The sequence below is a fragment of the Hippocampus comes genome, unplaced genomic scaffold (genome assembly GCF_001891065.2).
Source record: "Hippocampus comes isolate QL1 unplaced genomic scaffold, H_comes_QL1_v1.1 scaffold82, whole genome shotgun sequence".
Taxonomy (NCBI): domain Eukaryota; kingdom Metazoa; phylum Chordata; class Actinopteri; order Syngnathiformes; family Syngnathidae; genus Hippocampus; species Hippocampus comes.
In genome coordinates this window covers 5204139-5228748 of record NW_017805135.1, presented here as the reverse complement: position 1 = coordinate 5228748, position 24610 = coordinate 5204139, and the positions used below count along the sequence as shown (strand labels likewise).

The 24610-nt window shown below is 42.0% G+C and overlaps 2 protein-coding genes and 1 long non-coding RNA gene across 3 annotated transcripts in view; 1 reads left to right on the top strand and 2 right to left on the bottom strand.

The window, feature by feature from the left end:
- Positions 1-59: 59 nt before the first annotated feature.
- On the bottom strand, positions 60-4883 carry cry5 (cryptochrome circadian regulator 5). Its single transcript, XM_019866706.1, has 11 exons — positions 4770-4883; positions 4064-4280; positions 3790-3984; positions 3402-3520; positions 3167-3321; positions 2897-3037; positions 2480-2647; positions 2252-2392; positions 1265-1416; positions 720-940; positions 60-325 (listed from the first exon to the last, which is right to left on the bottom strand). The coding sequence occupies exons 2-11, from the start codon at positions 4276-4278 to the stop codon at positions 267-269; spliced, it is 1566 nt and encodes a 521-aa protein (XP_019722265.1). The 5' UTR covers positions 4279-4280; positions 4770-4883; the 3' UTR covers positions 60-266.
- A 1061-nt stretch (positions 4884-5944) lies between these two features.
- The window catches only part of LOC109514030 (FERM domain-containing protein 5-like), a 31627-nt gene continuing 12961 nt past the window's right edge, over positions 5945-24610 (top strand). The window contains exon 1 of the mRNA XM_019866818.1: positions 5945-6545. Coding sequence (XP_019722377.1) covers positions 6444-6545 — 102 coding nt within the window. The 5' untranslated portion in view covers positions 5945-6443. The remainder of the gene's footprint in view (positions 6546-24610) is intronic.
- Positions 16785-18120, bottom strand: LOC109514031 (uncharacterized). The gene is made up of 2 exons (XR_002167918.1): positions 18001-18120; positions 16785-17906 (listed from the first exon to the last, which is right to left on the bottom strand). It is a non-coding gene; the product is annotated as an uncharacterized LOC109514031 (long non-coding RNA).

Genomic DNA, 24610 nt, shown 5'->3' with positions numbered 1-24610 from the left:
GCACGACCATCATGAAATATTCTTTCAATTGCCAGGGAATAGACAATTTAGACTGTTTAAACGTGGTAAAAATTGTCAATGCTTTCAATGTACATGTGGACACAAACATTACAGTATGGAAAGAATAAAACTTCCAGCTCCAAGACGTCAGAAACACGCCAGCAACAACAAGCACTTAACAATATAACCCACACAAACAAGCAAACCGATGCCACCAATCTAAATAGGAGATAACCGAAGAACTGTTGAAAATGTATAAGCTGGACTCATTTCTTTCCTTTCTTCCTCAACATGTCAACAACGGAAGGCGCCTTTCGCTTCACACCTGCAAGATACGACACCAGAGGGAAATGCAATATTTGATATGGTGAACAAAAATGGTTACACTTCATTAGGTGCGCCGCGGTGGACTATGCAACATCATCTGACTTGTCGCCCCGTTTTAATCCGTTGAAATATAAATACAAAAACATTTCTGAACATTTCTTTGCGAAATCCTGATTAATTAATAATGTCTAAAAGAAATTCTTTTTAAAAATGGATTCCATGGTCAAATTATTAATTTTCATGAAGGCATTTTAACATTCTGAACGAACAAACAAGTGCAACAAATAAGTTAACCACGATTGATTTTCACTCGCGAGTTTTGAATGTATGTACAATGGTAGGTGTGCCTAATGTTGTGTCCCGTGAGCATGTTTTAAAACGTGTTTGAGCACCTTGCTTCCTGCTGGGCGATTCATCGGTGTCGGCGGACCTCTTGGCGTACGCCAGTTTCATCCTCTGTATGTTCTTCTTGCTGATGACTTCATGTTCCACAATGGGACGCGGATAGTCTTTACCCACAATGCACCCTGCTGCCTTCTGTACGCTGCCTGGTGCTTTCCAAGGCTCATAGATGTACTGAGCGGGGAACTTCTTCAGGACGGGAAGGTACTTCCTGAAATGAGCAAAAATGCCAACACTTTGTTTTGGTGAGAATTGTACTTAAAAGCATCACAGTGAGCTGGTTAGCGCGTCTGCCGCGCAGTTCTGAGTTTCAGTGTTTTAATCTACACTAAGGAGCTTGAGTGGGTTCTCTCCGGGATACTTCAGCTTCCTCCCACATTCCAAAAACATGCATTTCAAGATTTTAAATTGTCCTTAGCCGTGAATGTTGAGTGTGAATGGCAGTTTGTCTATTTTGACTGACAGGTGACCAGTCCAGGGGGCACCTTGCCTCTCACGCCAAGAGCGCTATAGAAAAGGAGATGGATAAACATACTTGATGTAGTCGCCATTTTTGTCGGTCTTCTTGCCAAACGCCACGGGAGAGTAGACCCTGAAGTACTGGTGGAAGAATGTGCTCGCTGAGAGCCACTGCCAGTTTCCCGCATTGAGAGCCCAGTCGCCATCTAACAGCAGCGTCTCGAAAACCTTCAAGAATGAATAAGAACACACAAAAACGGCAGCCATCAGTGCTGCTGATCTCTGCCAAGGCTTGAACGTGATCTTTAGCTGTGAAATCAACAGGTTACAATAGGAGAATATCAATAAATAAGGTGTCGTCGTGAGGGAACAACAGCCTACTACGATCACAGTAAATGATGTCAATTACATTTCATGATATGCGGAATTTATTATTTGGTTATTTAATGTGACTACTTATGACAGACATCATATGTGACAAAATTCGGGTCAGCTTTGTTTGACTTTCCAGATTTTGACCTTTCACAAATGTATAAAAAATAGTGTTCAATTTCGTGAAGGTAACAATTGTTGATTTTTGCATTTTTTTAATGCTTATATTTCACACCTTTTTTCCTGACTTGAAAATCTGGAACAGAACCAAATTAAACAGATTCTGACCCTGTATACACACAGTAACTTTGTTGAATCGGATTATTTTTGAAAGAGATATTATCATTTTTATTTTGCACATTTTTTTAAAATGATGTCCCGCCACCTCTCCTTATTTTTTTTTTATTCAGTCATGATGTATGGATTCAAACAAACATCTTGATCAGCTCTTGTCTGATTTGACAGATTTTGAGCTTGCATATTACATTTTATTCAGATGAGGTAAAATTAGACAAATTAATATAGATTTGTGGATATTCATATTAGCTTTTCAAGATGTGAACGTCAGGTCAAAAAGAAAATTCGAACCCCGTCGTCAATCATTTTTCCTCATTTTGCATGTCATGATTCGTTCTTTGAACCAAACCAAAATTTCACTCAAATCTGGATCAACTTGGTCTGATAAATTGACCTTCTGCCCTTCCTCCCAGCTGATCCACAGGTCTCCTCTGGTGAGAAAGCAGGCTACGGCGTGTCTGGCCAGGTGATGGATCCATCCTTCTCGTCTCAGCTGGGTCATGATGGCGTCGATGAAGGGGAAACCGGTCCGAGCCTTTGCAAAATAAACGCCCTCGTGACGACGTCCAAGAAAGTGATGTCGTTGTCGTCGCATCGATAACACGTGACATGATTCTCATACCTCCCTCCAGGCAGTCAGGTAGTCATGATTCGTGTCCCAGTCCACTTGAGTACACACGGGGTTGCCCTCCATCTTGTTAAAGTTGGGGACACCGACACTGGCCGTGTAGAAGAACTCTCGCCACAATAACTGTCCGTGCAGGGACACTGGCGGATCGGAATGCTTTTTCTTCGAGAAAAAATGAGAGAAAACGTTTAGTGGTCAGCATAAATCTCAGTTCAGGGGGTTTCCCTGCCTCTGGCCTAAAGTCAGCTGGGATCAGCTTCAGCTCATCCAGGATCCTAACATGGACAAATGCTCTAGAAAAATTGATGGATAGTTTTAACCCTAGCCCCTTGACTTGAAACTTTTAAGTTTGACAATCCTGTCAAATCCTGGTTGGCTGTTCACTTTCATGACGACAATAATCATACTCACTCCCTGGTAGACTTCGGTCAGCCTCCACCAAAAGGTGCGCGCAGACAGGCAGCCGAATGTGACGTAAGGGCTGAGGACCGTGGTGCTCGGGCTCAAAGAGTTGGGAGATGTCTGAGGTTTCTCAAAGCTGCACACCCATCCCTGAAGGTCACACATTCACACTCCGGCAGGTTAGTGAATATTAACCGTTCTAAGAAAAATGACATTTCTGCGTTTTCCATGAAGAGACAATGTGTCAACTGGAACGATAACGAATTTGACAAGAATTACAGTTTTTTTCATATTTTCTTCCAGTCGCCTCAAAGCTTCTTGCTCTCCTCCTGGGAAAGGCTCCTCTCCGAGTTCCGATGTATCATGACCAAGCTCATCCATTGACGGAATCGGATAATTGTGTGCGTCATCTTCTAATTGAGGGCTCTTCACATCTTTTGAGGAGAGACTCTCATTACTTTTTGTGCTGTGTTTCCATGAGAACTATGTGACAATTAAAGTTAGTGAGATTTACCTTTCATGTCTTCTACAGTGGGAGCGAGAATTGGCTTCTTCGGGGGCCCAAGGGTCTTCACTAAAACCTGCATGCGGTTGTATGTGAGGGGGGCTTTCCCATTATTTTCCTCGATTATTCTGGGAAAACAAACAGTAAAAAATTGAATATCATACAGAGGGTTGTTTATTTCTGTAGTTCAATTTCAAAAAAGTGATATTCATATAGATGTTTTAATATAAAAATAAATGTATTGTAATGTTTTGAGATGCACCAACATATCACAGCCTAGGCAAAACAACTACCAGTACTAGAATTTTGCACACTGCGGCGATGGAAAGAAGATTTTAAATCACAATGGTTCTTTCTCCTTGTTAAATAAAAGGGGGTGGGGTGGGGGGTTAATTACCGGTCTGTGTCATAAAGCGTGTGGGACACTTTATACACGACTTCCACCCCATGTTCTTTGGCTAGTGCGGCCACCTTCTGGTCACGGGATACGCTGTAAGGCTCTGCGTCAAACTCGTAGGTCAGCTTTGTTATTTTCCACTTTGTGAACAGTTTGGGGAACATGTCTTCCGGCTTGCCTCTCACAACAAACAGCCTAATAGATAGGGAAAGAAAAGACATCAGTGACTAAAATAACCTTTAGCATGATCATAGTGTTAATGCTGAATGTCTACCTAGAATTGAGCAGTCTGAGGCTGCAGTCCAAGTCTTTGAGCGCCCCCAGCAGGAACCGCCAGCGGTTGATGCCCACCCATTTCTTGTCAAAGAGATGTGGATCGAGGATGAACACCGGATAGAGCTCCTTGCAGTCCCTCAGAGCGGCCATCAGCGCCGGGTTGTCGTGCAGCCGCAGCCCTTTACGGAACCAGTGGATGCATCGATGACCCATTTCTGAAGACACGGGACAAAACGCTGTCAAACACAGTCAAAATACGGTGGGGATATTTTTAAAATGCCTCACTGTTATTATTGTAGTAAGAGTTATATCCAAAACTGTAGAACTAATATTTTCAAAGTGTTTACGTTGTTTAGTAACATTTACATTTTAGTAATTTAAACAAAATAAATTAAAAGCAATAAATGCATTTTTGCAGCTTTAAGCAAATGGACATAGTGGATCAGTAACTATTAAACAAATAGTTTTGTACGGCAGTTTAATCTGAGGTAAATATCTGGTTAATTTCATTTCTTTTTGTTTTATAGTTTCACCGACAAAAGTACAGTATGCAGTTTGATCAATTGTTGTTGGTGTGAAGAAGAGTGCAGACGTCAAATATTAAACAGCATCAACTTGGGGAGTTAACGCCACTAAATTAATTTGTCAATGTGCACACAGACTGGCCCATGACAACAAACATAATGCAAAGTCAATGAATCTACCTTAAAGACGTCTTTTATTCCGCTCAACCGATGGTTGTCGTTGCTAGATTTGTGTTTGGTAACAACCACGTTGAAGAGTTACGAAACAGGAAGCGTGCTAGCCAATCAGAGGAGGACAGAGGCGGGGCGTCAGAGATACCTACGCGCGCTACATTTCTGGTACAGTACACACAACGGCCACTAAATGTCGCCACAATCCATGCAAAACACGTGAAGAAATGATGCATTCGAGGGAGGTGGAAAGTCGGAGAAATCCCATTCTGATATTCCCAGTTCCCACGTCAAAACCTTCTTGGCGAATGTAAACAAAGATGGCTGATTCCGATTAATTGTTTGCTCTTCTGGTTCATCACAACACATTTTGACCTCCAGCAACTCTTTTTAATAATTTATTTAATGTATACACATAAATGAGTGTCATATCGTCAAAGCTTTTCATTCATTTCAACAAATAATGCATGGAGATAACGGAATATCGTGACACAGTCAGTACAAATTACGTCGTGTTATTTCGAATAATAAAATTAATGTAATAATAAAAAAATACCAATAAATATATGCCTACATCATGCAAAATCATGTTTTTATGTTTTGGTGCTTTCTGCTGTCTTTGTGATTGATTTTTTGCAGGGGTGCCCAACCTTTTCTGACCGAAGATTTACTTTTCATGCCAACGAACCCGCGATCGACTGTCACCGCACGTGCACGCATACACACACGCACCATCGCACACATGCACACGCACGCACACACGAGTTGGGTTGAGTTTCTGTTTTTTTTTTCCTTAGTTTTTTTTTTTGCTAACTGTATTTGCTCCTTTTACTTTGCCCCCCACCCCGGCCCCCAACACCCTACCCCCTAGTGTTCAAACTGAGTTAACACAAACCTGAAATACCTCCATGCTGCCTCGAAGTAAAATGAGTGGCAAGATTTTGGAAAACGTGGGGTTGGATAGGAAAACCATCAGTCGTGACAAGTTGTTACTCTAAGTGTTGCATTTGAATGAAACAGCCTATGCAATCTTCCATGAAAAGTTTTTACTTTGTGCATTTTAAACGATATTCGATTAAAATTAAACACATTTACATCACAAATGCAAGACGTAATGGCACGGCACCGAATGTAAACACGTGTAGTCGTATTTGATCTAAATAGTGCCCCATCCCTTACATTGGCTCCACAATGCAGCACACATGGGGTAGCTACAGTATAGCACATGAATTAATTGGCATTCATGTGATCGTTTAAATGCCTTATCCATATCAGCAAATACGGAGACTTGTGCATTAATTATTTGGACGTCGGCTAACTCCCGACACGACTTTCCGCATTGTATGTTGTTATTGTTATTCGTACTGGCATGCAGGTGGCTTTCAGTCACGACTGTTAGCTCCGTGATTGGCGACTGCAAAGCCACCATTCAATCACGGTGTAGTGAGGAGGGGAAGGTGTGGTTAAAAAAAAGGGCCAGGGGAGGGGGGTGACACTTGAACGTGGACCACTGAGCAGCAGTACCTCCGGTGCTCCTCACCCTGTCGGAGATGCTCCAACTGCGGCGCAGTTCACGGCCGCCTCCGCCGACCAAGTGTTGGAGTACGGTGCGGGCGCGTCGTTAACTCGTATGCATGCGCCTCGCGTCGTCCTCCCCGGTCCGGTTCGCAGACCGCTGGGAAGATGCTGAGCAGACTGATGAGCAGCAGCATCCGGAGTCTGGACCGGGAGTGTAACTGCACCGTGCGGCTGCTGGACGACTCCGAGTACACCTGCACCATCCAGGTCAGTGCAGTCACCACAGGGAGCAACATCTCCTTTATTTCAACAAGGCCACCACTTGTGATGCCTTTTATTGACTTAAATGTGTTTTCTTTCTTTTTTTTTGTGGAGGGGAGGGAGTCTCAGTCAATCAGAGGATGATTGGGGGGGGGGTCAATGACATCACCGATGTGGACATCCCATCACCAGTTATGCAGCAATGTTGGACACTGGCAAAGCTGACAACCGCATGCAACAATATTTCAGCCTTGATTAGAGCGTGTCAGAGCAGCTCAGAGGGGATAAGAAATGCAGGCTTTTTCTATTTACTATTACTATTTATTTTTTATGAACTGGATTATCATGCATGAGTAAGGGAATTGCTTTTCCAATCATTTGTGTGTTGGCCACATATATCGATTTGAACAATAACATGATCGCCCTTCCCAAAGATGAATATAGTTGATGCAATGTGATTGCAATTGATCACCACTGGTTCTCTCAGATGTTTAGGCATCATATTTGGTAACTTGAATTTGGCTCGTAATGGATGTAACATGCCCAGCACGGTGAAGAAGTGGTAACTATATCTGCCTCACACTTCTAAGGTTTGCGGTTCAAATCTCCGCTATGTGGAGTTTTCATGTTCTCCTCGCGCTTCCATGGATAGATTCCAGCTGTACTCTTCCTCCAACATTCCAAACCAATGCATGCTAGCTTGCGGTTGAAGAATTGTCCATACTGCAGACAGGAGTTTGATTGCATGTTTGATTGGTGCCTTGGGATTGACTGGCGACCAGTCTGGGGTGTAACCTGAGGACTTCTCCAGTGATGGGACATTGTCATTTCCTTGCGATGCTGTAGAAGTTATTTGAACATGTGAACACATGACTAGAGCTGTAAAAATAAACGGTTGCGTATTGATATTTATCTTTCCTTCCCTGATGCGTTAATCCTTAGTACCATTATTAACTCTTTCAAAATAGGAACCTCTTGAGTGCCAGCCAATTTAGAGCATTCTGCCTTTCAAGGCTCAGAGAATATTGTGTTTTATGACTAATGTAAACACAGGAACTGCCAAACGAAGGGTTAGACCAGGGGTGTCAAACTCATTTTTTGTCGCGGGCCACATTGTAGTTACGGTTTCCCTTGGAGGGCCGTTATGAATTTTGGGAAACCAGATAAATGTTTAATCCCCTCCACATATTACATACACAGCGCACAATAAATTGATGAATAACTTGTTTTAAACTCAGAAGTCAAGAATAATGACTGTAATTGTGGATTACATAGGGCAATTTGAAAATTTGGTTCAGACTTTAGCAAGCATCCTGGAACTTGGCATGCTTGATTTGCTTTCGCGGGCCACATAAAATGATGTGGCAGGCCAGAGTGAAGACGAGACGTGTGTTTCCTAAGTGTTAAAGATGCAGAGCGGTGAGGAGAAGAGTTTATTATCCGCCGTGTATCGAAAGTCACGTGACTTAAAGTGCGGCTCGTCGTGGCTGCGATTGGAGCCTCCTCGCAGACTTTGGGATTCCGCTTCTCTGCTGAATTAAAGACGATGACAGCACGCCGACTGTGGCGAGCACAACGCTTGTTTTTTTTTCCCCGAACGTCTATCACGATAGCAAAGGCAGAGCAAAGCCCTTTCAACCAGAAACAACTTCAAGTGCTTTTACGCTGGGGATTCTTTGTAAAGCTGAATTGAAGTCACCTTGAGTTATTTTCATCCTCAGTCCACAGTTGATCAACAAGTGTGAGGGAAATTATTGTTTTCCATTAAATTTCATGCAAAAAGAAAATACTCACCCTCTCCCAATAGAAAATAATGGAAATGGAAATAATGTGTTCCATTTTGGCAGGACCGTAAAGTAGTCGTAAGTAGAGCAGTTTCAGAGATCTCATTTCCGGGTTTAAAGCTCCCCAAAGATTATCTCAGGGGTAATACTCCAATACAGTGTATATTTTCAAAGTATTTCTAGAATTCCTGATTGTAAGAGCTCCTTTTGGGATACAATAATACAATATTTAAAAAGAACCATTTGAAATAAAACTACCACTCAGAGGCTTCTTCACCCACTCAAGATCCAAAGTTTGGAAATTAAAATGAGCCGATTTAACACTTTAACGAAAACAGCACAGCAGGGGAGATATTTAATTTCTCTGCACACATTGAGTTATTTCCATCATGGGAAATCACGGGAAAAGGAATAATTTTGCACAGTGGGCTACATAACATTACCAAACCGGTGAAGTTGTTTGCAAAGGCATTTATTTATTCACATTTCATAACATAGTCATCTTGTCATTTATCAATACTTGATAGCAGCGTTATGTTTTTGCCGTTCTGATTAAATCCGACGTCTGCTGCTCACCTTGGAGATGCGGCCCAGAATGTGCTCACTCTGGCCCAATTAGTTCTCACATGCCAGATTTTCATCATTGGGGAATAATGACAGGCTCAAGCTTACCGGATGGAACCGCATCGGTGGTGAAACGCCAAAATATCACAAGTGGGCATCAAACGCATCAATTTCTCCTACAAAAGCAATGTTATGAATGGCATAAAATAGGGGGAATCAAACCTTTTACACCTAAAAGATACTTGGCACTCCAAGCACCATCATAATGATCATCAATAAAATACAATAGCAGAGTAAGTCTAGGGCACAGCCAAAAAGTACATTGTGTGACATTGCACAGTTTCAACATGAATGCTGTGCTTGAATTGAGCAAAATGAAAAAAAAACTCTTTTGACATAATGAAGTTTATCGCGCATAAAAAAAAAAGACCTAAATGAATGTAAATAAGCATTTCAGAAACCAACAGTAATGGAAGGTTAGATGCAAATGTATTGAAATAAAAATTTAAATACAACTGAACTGTACTTTGACAGTAGGCAGTGATCATTTTGCATTCCACTGGAGCAAGCCCACACTTCGAAAAACATCTGGTCATTGGAATAATCTCACAACAGTTAACCGCTGAGTTGATTTGTGTCAGGTTCTGGACCGAACTGAAAAATGTTTTTGGATTCCAGGTAAGTGCGATAAGAAAAATATCGATTTCCAGAAAAACGCACCGACAAAGTAAAAACAGAAAACGCTGGTCACAAGGAGCCAGGAGAAACAACGCATAAACAAAAACGCTTGCAAAAAAAAAAAAAAAGCAAGGTGCTAGGGAACACCAAGAATCAAGAAACAAAATGTCAAGAAGCCAATAATGTGAAGCCCAAGATCAAAAGCAAAAAAGAAAAATATGAACAACAATCTATGAATTACGAGAGCAACCATGGAAATGTCTAGAAAACAACATAGCAAGGTTAATAATCCGTCGAGAGATGAGGCACCTTGGCAGTCCTTAAATACATGGCAGGCTTGATTGCTAAATGCGGAACAGGTGAGCCTGCTGGAGGGAAACGCCCTTCATTCCAGCTGGGGCTGAAAACAAAACAAACAGACACGACAATTTGAACTGTGTTGCTCAACAGAACAGAGTCCCAAGCAGATGACTACGATATTAAACTTTGACTTTAGTTATGATAAGCGTATATTTTAACATGTAGCCACTCCACATTGTAGTGCCCTTTCATGGTGATATTTTGGGTTCGCTATACGAGTTATTTGTTCCATTCAATGTACTGTACCTCAGATATTAATATTTCTCAGTATAAAAGCAAGGTGCTAGGGAACACCAAGAATCAACAAACAAAATGTCAAGAAGCCAATAATGTGAAGCCCAAGATCAAAAGCAAAAAAGAAAAATATGAACAACAATCTATGAATTACGAGAGCAACCATGGAAATGTCTAGAAAACAACATAGCAAGGTTAATAATCCGTCGAGAGACGAGGCACCTTGGCAGTCCTTAAATACATGGCAGGCTTGATTGCTAAATGCGGAACAGGTGAGCCTGCTGGAGGGAAACGCCCTTCACTCCAGCGGGGGGCTGAAAACAAAACAAACAGACACGACAATTTGAACTGCGTTGCTCAACAGAACAGCAGCAACCATGACTAAGATATTAAACTTTGACAAGTTCTTTAGTTATGATAAGCGTAAATTTTAACATGTGGTCACTCCACATTGTAGTGCCCTTCCATGGTGATATTTTGGGTGCGCCACACGAGTTATTTGTTCCATTCAGTGTACCTCAGTTATTGATATTTCTCAGTATTTTTCCATAATTAGGTTTTAAAATGCAGTTTCAGTCATCATACATTTTTGATAAAAACGTCTAACAAATACATTTTGACCCCACATGCCCCCCGCCAAAATATGGCATGATGATTTGTAGGGCACCGACAGCTCTTCCCTTAATGCTTACTGGATGTGAAAAATTGCAAACTAAAGTTCCCATTTTACAAAGGCCAGCTCAGCTTTTTTTTCACCAGTGTGGGAGTTTGTATACTGTTCCTGGAATGGCAGATGCTCTAAATTATTATTCTCTCCACAAAAAACCAAATTGATGCAAGAATAACATGAATGCAGAAAAAAAAACTGTGCATCGGTTTTAAGAGAGTGACTCAGTCACTGGCAATGTATCAGATCTGCATCGGACCTGGTAGGAAGGTTGATATCTTTTAGTTGCTACTACCGTCAAGTACAAATTGGAGACATGGTAAAAAATGCCTTTAAAATGTCAATTCTGCAGGTTTCTAGAAGTGTCCTGGTTGAATTGTTGATTTCAACATCCACCTGCTTTTGTTATAAGATTTTTTTTTTTGGTTCACACATGCAAGAGTCTGCTTCTTTTGCTCAGGCTGCCGTCACCTCGGCACTAAATTAATGATAATGCCTAAATTTAGCATAAACTTGCTTCTAAAATCATCCAGAGTCAGGCAAGGACTGGTGTCCAAACCAAATCTCACGGGGATGCCGGGGCATTCGATTCAACAGAGTCATGATGTCGTTTGCTTGTCGCAGGATTTGTGTCGAAGTTTATTACTGCTCCTTGATGCATCGTTTTAAGCAGAGGATACACATAGTGAATTTCAACATGTGAAATGTGACATAGGTCATGCATATTTGGGGGCGGGGGGACTATGTGTGCGAACTGCTCTTGCAATGCTCTTATTGATGCATCACATTTTGTCTTTATCATCAAAATTGACAGTTTCTTTGTTTTTGTAGATTAATATCAGCAATGTTGAGGTATTCAAAGGTTTCTGATGATGACCGTTTGACCCTGGAATGCATGCCTTGAGAACAGCAAAATGCCACGGACGGGTTAACGAATGGTATCAATATGGCACTGTTGTAACATAGATTCCTCTAACACTCTTTAAGCAATGTAGAGTTGAACAGAAATAGTAAGCAACAGATGTAGACAGATAATATAGCGACACTCTCAGGCATATATTCTCTATCCTCTGTGAAGAAAGACATATATGACTACTACTGTTGTGTTTATTATTCAACTTTACGTTAACTGTTTTGTTAAGCGCTTTGTTACCGTTGCAGCTGTTGTGAAAGCGCTATATAAATCAGGATTGTGATTGTATTGTACTGCTTACTGAGATATTGTAACCATCTTCTTCGTGTTTTTATGATGTACTGTTCATTACTCTTGTGGTGTTGGAATCAAAAAATTAAGTCCCCATTCGGGAAATCCCACAAGATGAATGCAGGATCTATTCTGAACTGTGTGCGTATGTGTGCGTGTGTGTGTGTGTGTGTGTGTGTGTGTGTGCGTGCGTGTGTGTGCGTGTGCGGACACAGTGGAAATTAGGAGAAAAAGGAACATTATGCCGTAAAAGTGCTAATTAAGCTGCGAATGTGACAAAATGCAAATGCACTAATGATGTCACCCGGAGACACACAAGTGCAGTGCCGTACTCTATATGAAGTGTGTGCGTGTGCGTGTGTGTGTGTGTGTGTGTGTGTGTGTATGTGTGTGTGTGTGTGTGTTTGTAAAAACACAAAATTGCGATTCAGCAGTTGTTGCCACGCTTCTTGATTACGGCTACATTGCAGCTGCTGTATTATGGAGGTCAGTTGATGCTTAATTTCCTCCAAGACGTGTGTTTTGCCACTATATGAAGTATAAACAGTAACTCACTATCAATATATATATAAAAGACAAACAACGGATCGTTATCAGGCTTCTCAGAGCTTGCTGATGAGCTGATTGTTTGAATCAGGTGCGTTGCAGGATGGGAAACATAAAAAATAAAATAAAAATGTTCTCATTAGGGGCGGCGCGGTGGTCCAGTGGTTAGCGCGCCGACCTCGCAGTGCAGAGGTACCGGGTTCAATTCCAGCTGCGGCCTTCCTGTGTGGAGTTTGCATGTTCACCCGGGCCTGCGTTGATTTTCTCCGGGTACTCCGGTTTCCTCCCACATTTCAAAAACATGCATAGCAAGCTAAGTGAACACTCGAAATTGTCCCTAGGTGTGAGTGTGAGCGTGGATGGTTGTTCGTCCCTGTGTGCCCTGTGATTGGCTGGCAACTGGTTCAGGGTGTCCCCAGCCTACTGCCCAAAGACAGCTGGGATAGGCTCCAGCACACCCCGCGACCCTTGTGAGGATAAAGCGGATCGGAAAATGGATGGATGGATGGATATTTCCATGCTTTTTGTTTTCCATTTTGGGGGATTTTGGAAAGTAAATGATTAGTTGAGAATCCTCTTATCCTGCCTTTCTGCTTCCTTGCACTTGGGTCTACCACGCAAAACCACGACAATCTGGTTTTGCAGTAAAATGAGCTCAAACAAAAAATTCAAAACAAACAAAAAATCCCCGCCCCCATCCCCAAATTCTCCCAAGTCTCATGAGATTTGAATCTCTTTGTTCTGCATTCTTGGCAGTTTCCAGCCAGGTTTTCTTTAATTACGATTTAGTGATGACTTATAGACACCACATTTTTCCACGTCACGGTTTTAACTATCCAAGGTCAAACCCATTCGGCTCACTTTCCAGTCCAATCCACCCCCCCAACCCCTCTCCCTCCCGAACCTCAGTCCCATTAGCTCAGTGCACCGCCGTCTATTTTTAAACTCTTGCTATAGTGGAGCAACTACATGTGCATGGAATATTAAGCAGTCTTCCTCGATAAACCACCCATCGTCTTTCCAGTAGTGGCCAACCGTGGTCGTCATCGTTTCATTCGCGGATGTCATACATGTGCACGTTTTTCTATGTGAGGTGTCTGTAAATGAACAGGAGGAAGAAGAGCTTTCCAGCGGGAGCTCTTTGTTCCTCTTGTCTATTTTATTTGATTTTTTTTCCAAGACACTTCAGAGGTGCACTGCATGCTAATGACCGATATACTTGCAGGAAATCGACATCAAAAAGCTGCTGGAGATTCTTCACCTTAACCAGCACACTGCGCAGAAGGCAGTGAAGCCGGGAGATTTGGAAATTTCATTGAGATGGATTTCAATTAGATCTGTCAAAGACGCGCTTATCTATACACGGAGGGTGGCGGGATGAGCAAACTGGCTAGGAAATGAAGTTTGGGGAAAAAAATAGAATGGAGGGTGAAACAATCGATGAAATAGGGAAATAATACTCGTTGAAATATGTTCCAGTCATCAGAAAAACTTTTATTGACTACTCGAGCAAGAATTTGACGTAACATTTCGACATCCACAATCGTTATACGGTATTAAAAATCAATTAACCACTCTATAGTAAAAAATAAAAATAAAAACAGTAAAAAATTGTGTTGTCACCTTCACGAAAGTATGACAAACATGCAGCAGAAGTCGGTCAAGAAATGCTGCAACTTTGCGAGGTTTGCTATATTTTTGCAAAGATTCAAAACGTTTCAAAACCGTTTCAAGAGGTTTGTTGTAGTGGCAGAAGATGTTTGGTTTTTTTTTTGCATTGGAGATCTTATGAGAGTTACGAGAAGCTCACATAGACTTGCTAAACGATTGTGAGACTTGTTCATGTTTTTTATAAGATTTGCTGTTGTTCACATTTCAATCAAAAGGTTTGTTGGAGATTCGCTGAACTACCGCAAAAAAGATTTGTTGAGTTTTCACAAGATTTGTTGGTGCCCCATGAGATTTGCTTCAGTCTCGCGAAACGTTTTGCATAATTTTTCTTTTCTCAACATTTGCAAATCCCGCCCCTGTGAATTTTGGAGCAACAGCTGAGGAAGATTTTTTTACAAACATTTCAGTTTCCAAGTTGGCGCAGTGTTTCGGGAATTTGACATTGAAAGTTCCATTGTATCGAATTTTCGGTGCTTACATTGTACAGTGTTTAAAGCTTGCAAAGGGACAGGAAAATTTTTGATGGAAATCCGATTTAAAGGCGTATTTTAGTGCAATTTTGTGAGTTCATGCTGGGCGAGCTGCTTAGCGGAACCAGATCAAAGTCACCCAACACTTGAGGTAATAGGACACATAAATGAGCAAACAAACACGAATAATACGTAATATATGCAAGGCATTCAATGCTCTTTCCAAACGTCTGACTGCAATCTGTTTAGTTTTGTACTGTGCATGTAATTTACGATATGAAAAATACATTTGGCATGTGACGGTGCGGTGGAAAAGCAGCTTGTCGAGCATTTTGATGCCAATGGCTGCGTCTCATCTCAGCACGCTGTCCCAGCCAGCCAGCCAAGCACAGTGACTTTCCACTGCCCTTGGATTTTTTTTCTTTTTTTTGGGGGGAACCTCAGGTCTCCATGGTAACAAGATTATTGCATCACTACTCTCCAGCTGCTGTCGTCAGGCTGCTGTTTGCTCAAGCTCTGCGGCAGCCACAAGGACACACGCGCCGGCACGCGCGCGCGTGCCTGCTCGCATGCTAATCACCTCACTCTGAACTCTTATAAGACGGAGCGGCGAACGTCCCTTGTCGGTTTCTCGTGGCCCAGTTTAGCGGTCGCCTCTGGGATGGCGGGTTCTTAAAGCATTTGGCACTTTTTAAATTGGGGTTAATGGTCCTTTGGAGAGTAAGAAGGGGCACTCGTGAAGGGTGGTCTCCCAAAAACAACTCACCTAGCTTGCTTAACCCTTTCAGGGACAGCGGCCTATCAGGTTATCAGGTTACAGGTTATCATTATTTGTGCATGAAAGGATTCAATGCGCATGATGTTTTAACCGTTTCTAAAATGGACCCCCTGACTGACCCAGATGCGAGGAGCGTCTCCTCCCGCAAAGTCTTGTGCACTTTCCGCTTCACTAGAGGTCACGGTGACCTTGCTGCCTGGCTGAACATCACTCTGATTCCTGAGTGCCTTCGCCGATGACGAGCTATAATGCCCATGCTGGATGATGGTCGCATTGAGATGATGGAAGGAGGAAGAGAAGATGTGTGGGGAAAGGTGTGTATGGACTGATGGAAAGTAGATGTGGTGTCATGCACTTAGCTGGAATTAAACGCCATGAATCTAATACTGTAGCTATCAAATATTTGGCGAGGATGTTTCAGTTTTTATGAAGTCCGATAAAGGCCATCTGGAATGTATGAAAAAATATAACTCATATGCAAGTGCCTCTTCAGAGGCGTACCCGGATGGTGATCGGCCCCTGCCCTAAACATAAGCGGGGAATGTTCTGGTTGGCCTGCAGAACACGAGCCAGTTGCTGTTCTATGGCTTTTTGCATTGACGTCAGAAGGGAGAGTAAAATCGTAAAGACCTCGATGTGTGCGCAGAAATTTGTGGTGGGCAAGTTTCGTCTTCGGAAAAGCGGGACGCGTTGATAAGGTCAATGTCGTTTCAGTGAAGGAGCTTGCTGGCGAGCTACCCCTTGACCCCCTGGCGTGACACTCGTTTTTCTGGCTTTCCTTTAGCAAAAAGTAATTTATTCCAGTATACTATTCATAAACTTTTATGATACCAATTCTGAGGCAGTATACTTTAAGTGTACTTTTTTAATTTTATAAACTTCACAGAAGTATGCTTATGTATACTTAGCTTGGACTGAAAAGTATACAGACACACACTTATAGTATATAGTGATCCCTCACTTATCGCAATTAATGGAGACCGAGACCCCCCCAGCGAAAGAGGAAAATCCGCGAAGTAGGTACCCCCCCCGTACAGGTATACATGCATGTAGAAGTAAATGTTTGGAGTAATTAACATGACTTAATGCTATATACTAATACTGTATATAAAACTTATACATGTATAAGATGTATAAGTTAGGTTAGGTTAGTGTATAAATAACAAAATACAGTAAATATAAAAATGAAATATACATGTAGTACTGTACATGTTGCTCGATGTGACTCGCTGTTGTTTTGCTGACTTTCGCGGACCTTTTGCGGCATTTTCGCTATGTAAATTTTTTTGATGAATACTTTTGAAAACTCCGCGATGCACTGAAACCGCGAGAAGTGAACCGCCAAGCAGCGAGGGATCATTGTACCTTTAAAATGAATTGTTTCCAATTTAGTATGACAAAGTACACTTTTTATACTTATACTCAAGTATACTTTTTAAAGTATATTTAATATATAATACAAATTGTCTGCTCTCAACAATGTCCCGACATCCCTCACCCCTCATCGACTGGGAAAATGGATCATGATCACACATCTCAAGCCAATTAGGGCTTCCCAATTAGGTCCCCAATGATCCAAGCATGTCAGTTTCCAGTTTCCAGCCGATGCCGTTACAAAAGTTACTTGCTCATGCGACATTGCGGCGCTCTCCCCGGTCACATATATAAATGAGTCAGCTCATTAATTAGTCATCGGCTTTAGAATCTCATCTGACTTTGCACAAGTGCCGAAACAGACTCCCTTTGTCAGTTCCTTCCTCTCCTCGGGGAAATTCAACATAACGCGTTGTTGCGTTTTCTAGGTCACACTTCAAAACCACCACAGCCCGACAGATAAAAACATTCATGACAGTCTAGTCTAGTCTCATTAATCCTTCTGAAACGGGAGCAGTCACTTTCAGAGTCGTTAAAATCATTTTATACGACGTGATGTTTTGTGTCTTCAATCGTCGGACAATCAGTCCTCGGGATGGTCACCATCATCAATTAACTGATAGCTGAGAATTCTGGAGAGTGTGCGGAATTTCAATTGAGGCAAACTGGAGTGCACTACTTGCCTGCGGCGCGACCATCGGAGAGAGGCTCTTGATTGACTTTCAATTAATTTGCGATCCGAAGGGGTACATCGTGATGCCAGATATGCAAAAAAATAAATGTAAAAATACAAACTCGGTCAAGTTTCGAAAAAAAAAAATGATGTAGAATACATCTTTCCACCGGCGAGGATTGTGTGTGAGCACCGTTGTCGCGTGACAGGAATAAGAAGCACTTGCGTTTGCGCTCCCGGGGGCTCGGTGAATCTGTGCAACTAATTGTCTCCGCCACTCTGTTTGAATGTTGCGGCAACGTTAATCATGTCACTGGCTCCTGTTCGGCCTCGGGCGCTACTGGACGAGACAGCCCCACATCACCTGCGAAGATTCAAAATTGCATTTCATGCTTTTGATATTCGCGAGTGCACTTGAGACTTTGCTTTCACTAATCAGCCCAGCTCATCAGACTCACGGAAAGTTCCATATTCATATCCAAGTAAGGCAGTTTGTGTGCAGTGGGCCATTCTAGACATCCCATCACGAAGGCCTTTGCTGACTTTAATTAGGTCAAGGGAATTGGGTACTCAAACCAACAGCCGGTTAGAAACTTTTTTTGTAGTTACATTTAATTAAAAAAAAAAAAAAATCACCATTTTAGTCATTGATTTTTAATGAGGTTTATTAAAAAACTAATTGAAAAAAAGATATGATTTGGAAACATGGCAGCCTATTGTATTCAAACGGGCACTATTTACCAAACAAAAAAACTTCACTTCCCTTTTATGTTAGGACTGGAAACATCCATCCATCCATCCATTTTCCAATCCGCTTTATCCTCACAAGGGTCGTGGAGGGTGCTGGAGCCTATCCCGGCCGTCTTCGGGCAGTAGGCAGGGGACACCCTGAACCGGTTGCCAGCCAATCGCAGGGCACACAGACAAACAACCATCCACACTCACACTCACACCTAGGGACAATTACGAGTGTTCAATCAGCCTGCCATGCATCGTTTTTTGGAATGTGGGAGGAAACCGGAGTACCCGGAGAAAACCCACGCGGGCCCCGAGGAGAACATGCAAACTCTACACAGGGAGGCCGGAGCTGGAATTGAACCCGGTACCTCTGCACTGTGAGGTCGACGCACCAACCACTGTGCCACTGGGCCACCACTGTGAACATATATTTAGAAATATTCGCTAAACTGGATTATCACATCAGAATGTTTCGCATAAACAATACCGTAATTGCTTTTCTTTGGTAATTGAATTAGTTCTCCTGTGGGACAGAACAATGCATGAGAGGTTGAATAAGGCTTTACAGACCACAGAAGACAGATTTTTTTTTTGGAGGATTTTAAGCATTTCTCTGTTTTGACAAGACGGTAACTGAGAGCACGCTCAAGGAGAGTTTCACTAATATGATCCTGCAGCCTGAATATATTGATGTGATGAAATGAGACTTTTATCCAGTAAGATGTGTTGGATTGTCACGAAAAATAGATGATCCCCATGTCGGCGATTGTAGCGTGACAAAACTAGTTGGAGTGAAGATTTTGACAAAGAAAAATAATGTGACAACTCACTATTCTAGGTCAGGAGTGTCTGAACTTTCTCCTATGAAAATAGAAAGAAAAAAGGGTCAGTTAGATTTTTTTTCTTTTTTTTCTTAATTCTAACTGACACAACTGAAAACCGAGATGATAGTTCAAATGTTTGAAACTATTCCTGCTAAGAATGCTAAAAAGACATTCAATTGTAGATTATTTGAGGTAATTTGAACATCAGCCAATTTTCAAACACTAACCCTTTCAGGGACAACAACGCTTACGACAGTGGACATCTTATCATGTTATCGGGTTGCAGGGTGCATGAAAGGGTTAAATTAATGCTTGTGCTTGTGGTAGATTGTTTTGTGTGACAAACATACTGTAGATCAGTGGTGTACAAACTACGGCCCGGGGGCCATTTGCGGCACTCAATTCATTTTTCAGCGGCCAGTGACATGGCAAAAAAACTATATAACACTAACAATTATTTGTCATGGGCCTGTACAACTATATATATATATATATATAGGCACTTATGTAAATGTAAAATGACTTTAATGATTTTCACAATGTGGCCCTCTAAGGGGAAACATGAAGATAATGAGACTATCATTGAGTGAACAAGTTGTTATGACGGCCTGTCCGGTCTGACATATTTCACTGTGTGCTTCTCTCCCATGTCCTCGTCGTCATCAACGCATCAAGGGGGGGGGGGGGGGGGCGTTTGGGGGGGGAGTAAACTTCTCTGCAATTCCATTTACAAAACCATTCATGCAGCCACTTGGAAAAGGCGTACTGAGAATGAAATATCACGAGGAGGAAGCATTGTGTGAGATTACATCCGTGGGAGTGCGCATACCAATTGGCGCCGGCTGATGGAAAAAAGATCACCTTAAACCTGAGCGCAACGTTTCGGATCTGAAACTTCACACCGCCCTTCGGAAAATACTTGTCGTCAGGATGCAAATGCAGGGCGCCAGGCGCCATTACGGACTGTGATTAGTAATGCGTTTGACCCACTGAGATGCTCGGTCAGGGTAACAGTATCGGCTGTTGGCACTTTTCACAGCGCAAAACCGTGTTTGTGGTGTCACAGCTCAATGCCGTTGTGGTACAAATGCTTGCCAGAGGTTGCTTTAATGGGGCTGAAGTCAAGGCCCTTCTATGAAAAGGTTGTGTCATGTCATTCTTAAACAGATATTCCACTCGACTGTGTTGGCCATACATCCTTTTTCCACAGCGCATGATCGCAACACCTCTCTCTATTCAGTGTTGTACTGAGCAAATTAATTTGTCATCCAAAATCAATTCCACACAAGTGACTAAATTCCAAACCATCAATTAATCTGAAAATTTTAGCTGTATGTTAAGAACTGACAGTGATGCAAACAACTACTTCTTTGATTATTGAAGGATTCTCATGAAGTGGTGGAGTGTTCCAGATTTTTGGCACAGATTAGCGGATCCAATTGAGGGTACCCTCATTTCTTAATGAGGTTCCTTTTACGGAAGCGAGCATTTTCCGAAGCAAATCTAAGTATTCATGAAGTCATTCATATTGTGACCTGTTATATGTCATCAATAAAGTTCAAGTGAAACACCAGAGTAGATAACTAACAATTATTTTCATACTTGATTAATATGTCAATTATTTTGTCGATGAATCCGATAACAATGTCTTAATTTCGATCCCTTTATTGAGAATGACAGTGGGGGAAATGACAGGGTTGTTGTAGAGTTAGCATTGGGGTTACCCTCACAATTTTATTTTTCCCAATTTTGATCAATAGAAAAGTTCACCATATTAATTTAATTGAAGAATCAACCAAAATGACTTTAAGTACTGTTAGAGGAATCTATGAGCAAAATTGTATCATGTTTAAAGTTTCATTTAATTTGGGCACATCTAAACGTTTGGGTGCGTATCCAGCACCCCCAAATGCCTGTGCACAAAGGCGCCGGCCACCTGGCCGGAGGGCTGTTGAAGTCCACAATTAGCACGTCAATGCAGGTGGGCGATCACAGGGGAGAGGGCGAAACTCGGTCACAAAAGGGGAATGAATAATTTGGGAACAGCGGTTGAACAACGAAAGACGAGTTGAGAACACCCGTCGCGCCCAGGCGACATTTGTCATCCGCAAAGTCTGCAACATGTTGATACAGTGTAGACCAGACAGAAAGGCGCCAATGTACCGGTGGTTCAAAGCTTAAACTCAGGTAACCAATCACTACCGAAGGGCCGGACCGGGGGTGCGGTATGCAAATGTCGGGGGCAGTGTTTTCCTTGTATGTTACAATAAAAGTCGGAATTGGCGGGAAGGGAGCTCGAGTGTGTGATCATCGGAGCAACTACCGTCGTTCGCTCTCAGAGATCCACTCCTGCCGATATTCAAGACAATTTTCCTGTGTGCCGAGTCATTTCTTTAACTTTGTCCGAGAAAATCTCTGACAAGTACAAAATTTAAGTCAGTGACTGTTATTTCCATGGTACCAATTCATTGCACAAGTTATCTGATGGTACTTTGCAAACCTTGAACGAGACTCATTCGTCTGTGGGGTGGGGGGGGGGGGGCGTCTGCCCCGGCTGATTGGTTTGAGATGAGCAGGTCGAGAGAGAAAACAAGACAGAGTGAGCGAGTGAGGTGGGCACAACAACAGCTCAAGTCGAATTGGCATTTATACATGTGGCGATTTCCAGTGTTAGACTGGCTGTGTATGCTTCCTAAAAGAAGACGGGAGTGAGTGTGTTACATTGGGTTGGAGAAATTGCAGCTTCACACAAATGCAAAAAATAAATTATAATAATAATAATAAAATTTAAAAAATTGTTGGCAGGAAGCAAGTGAAGAGATGGCGTTTTATTGTCAGCCAAGTAAAAAGTGATTCTGGGACATAACGGCACAAGGGAACTGCAACGCCAGACAGTACAGAACTAAGAGGAGAGTGAAAAGAACTTGGGAGTAATCTTGCCAAGGAGCCAAAAGTACGAGAAGCCGAGCCTCTTTAAGAAAGGATCATTTGCTATGTTTCTGCAATTTCCATCTTGCGCAGCTTAAAACTATGACAGCATCATTTATTGATGTGGTGTTTCCCAAGCTGTTATTGAACCCCTCTCAATAATTAATCTGGTGCGAGACCTGACCGGGTGGCGAGAATGGCGCTGGGGTGCAAACGTGCAAAAAAACCCAAAACAAAACAAAAAAAGCAACAACAAAGCATTTGGCCTAACAATTCTAGTTTGTTTCATCTTTTTCTTTATGGCTTTTTATTTATGGCTGTAATAAAAACGCAGTACCACTACCAAATGGGTCTATATTTATTGAAGACATTTTTCTGCCTCTGATTGTTCCGGTTTCATATATTTTTACCCGCAAGTCTCTGGTGGATCTAACTGCACGTTCTTGATTGAACCATCTGTTTTGAGGGTTACTTAGAATTATTCTATTTGGAAGTTGTTGTTTTTTTGTTTGTAAAACGAGACCCAGCATCCATGGTGTGTAGTATCGGGACGCTCTGATAAGAGCCAAGTCTCACATGATGTCCTACATCATGATTTAAACTGTCTATTTTTGTCATGACTTTTGAGGCATATTTTTTTGTAGGTCGTCGTGGCCAATTAACCGAATAGGGTAATAAATGTTGTTTTATTTACAGCCATGGGGAACAAAGATTTTCTCTCTCTCTCTCTCTCTCTCACACACACACACACACACACACACACACACACACACACACACACACACACTACACAGTATAATTGTAGCCCTCAGGAGGAAACATGCAGCAGCAGTGATGATGAACTGTAGAGTGTGGTGGTGTCAAATGTAAACAGCAGATGCTGAAGGAGATTTAATGCAGTGGAAATGCTGTGGATCAGGAGATTTGTTGACAGCAAGAACAATTACAACTTAGTGTGTGTAAGCGTGTGTGTGTGTGTGTGTGTGTGTGTGTGTGTGTGTATATGTATGCACGTGTCTATTTTTGCTGCTGGGCGAGTCAGCAGGTCTGTCCCCGTGAATAAGGATGCTGTGAGAATGACAAAGCGATCCGCTGACAGAGTGGCCTTCGTCCTTCGATGTAGTTTGCAGTCAAGCTCTGCTCCACAAGAGCGCATCTTGAGAGAAAAAAAAAGTGGAAAGACGCGTTGGAGGGGAAGTGAGTGGAACGTCGAAAGCCAAATGGCCCTTTGTCATCCAATTCACAATCTAAATTAAGTTCTCGTGGGAGATAGTCCTTGAAAGTAGCACAGACATCCAACTTTGAAATGGCGTCAAGCTTCACTAGCAAGTTGACATCAGCAAATCTCACGATCCAAAATCAGCGGGAAGGATGGATTGCAGAACCATAAATAATCATTTAAATTCGCAATAAGTATTGAGGCAAAGGTTGACTGGATATCTATGTATTTTAGTCTTTGTAAGACATTACATGACTTTGAACCACTTCTACATATTAAATAAACATTTCAGACAACCGTCTACTTTAACAAGATTTGGCACGTTAATCAGAACACTGTCCTGAAATGAAAACAAAAGTAGTACATTTATTTATCAACTGAACAGTGAATATCTCCAACATAACGTAAATCATAAATAAATGTGCATGTGCAATGCGGTTCCAGTGCAACCTTTTCCCTTTTCCTGGCACCTTTATCCGCACCTTCACTCTATTTGGTCGTCTTTTTGTTGCAGCCGAGGCATCACAGATGGCTGCCGCTTCAATATGAATATTTGATCGCCCTCATAATCCTCCCTTGAGAGTGGTGAAATATTTAAACATTGTCTGGTGGCCATTTTCTCCCTTTTCCAAAAAAATACCGAGCAGAATCAAATCAAAATGTATTACCTGTCCACGTGTTTTATAAACATTGTGTTGCAGGTGTATGTCCTCTTATTAGTTCTGTTGATGAGAGGTGACTTGTGAATATGTTTTTTTTCACTCATGGGCGCAGCAGCACGGTTTTGGGGCAGTTATGTCAAATCGGTACGTCATAATTTGGAAAAAATCTGAGGGATGGCTCAGATGCACACTTTGAGAAACAGCCAGATAAAAAAATTATTTGGTTGTCTAATTTCACACTTGGTGGTGGGCGGGGCCTTCAGAGTCCCAAATATTTACATCAGTGGTTCTTAACCTTCTTAGAGGTACTGAACCCAACCGGTTAATGTGCACATTCACAGAACCCTTCATTAGTGGAAAAATAAATATATTTTTGTTTACAAATTCAAGATATTAAAAAACGGATTTATTAAAAACAGAAAAAAGTCAATAAAATTCAAGGGATAAGTATACTTTTTTTAAATTGAACGACATACTATCACGACAGTCACACGGTGACTATTGAGCGAACTAAATTTCCCGCAGCACTGATTGGACAAGCAATGTCATGTGATCATCTGCAGGCAGTGATGGCCAAACGAGTGTGTCATAACTAATTGACATGTTGAGTCGGGTGTGTCTTAACCTCCCTGGCAGAGGCTCCATCGAACCCCTGAGACCGATTCACCGAACCCTTATGGTTCGATCGAACCCAGGT

What these genes read in the sequence shown, in the direction of transcription:
- cry5 (XM_019866706.1), bottom strand. Translation starts at nt 4,278, where the DNA reads ATGGGTCATCGATGCATCCACTGGTTCCGTAAAGGGCTGCGGCTGCAC. An exon ending in CACTGTAGAAGACATGAAAG is followed by an intron (nt 3,322 to 3,401) that starts GTAAATCTCACT and finishes TCTCCTCAAAAG; the next exon opens with ATGTGAAGAGCCCTCAATTA. An exon ending in TGACCGAAGTCTACCAGGGA is followed by an intron (nt 2,648 to 2,896) that starts GTGAGTATGATT and finishes TTTTTCTCGAAG; the next exon opens with AAAAAGCATTCCGATCCGCC.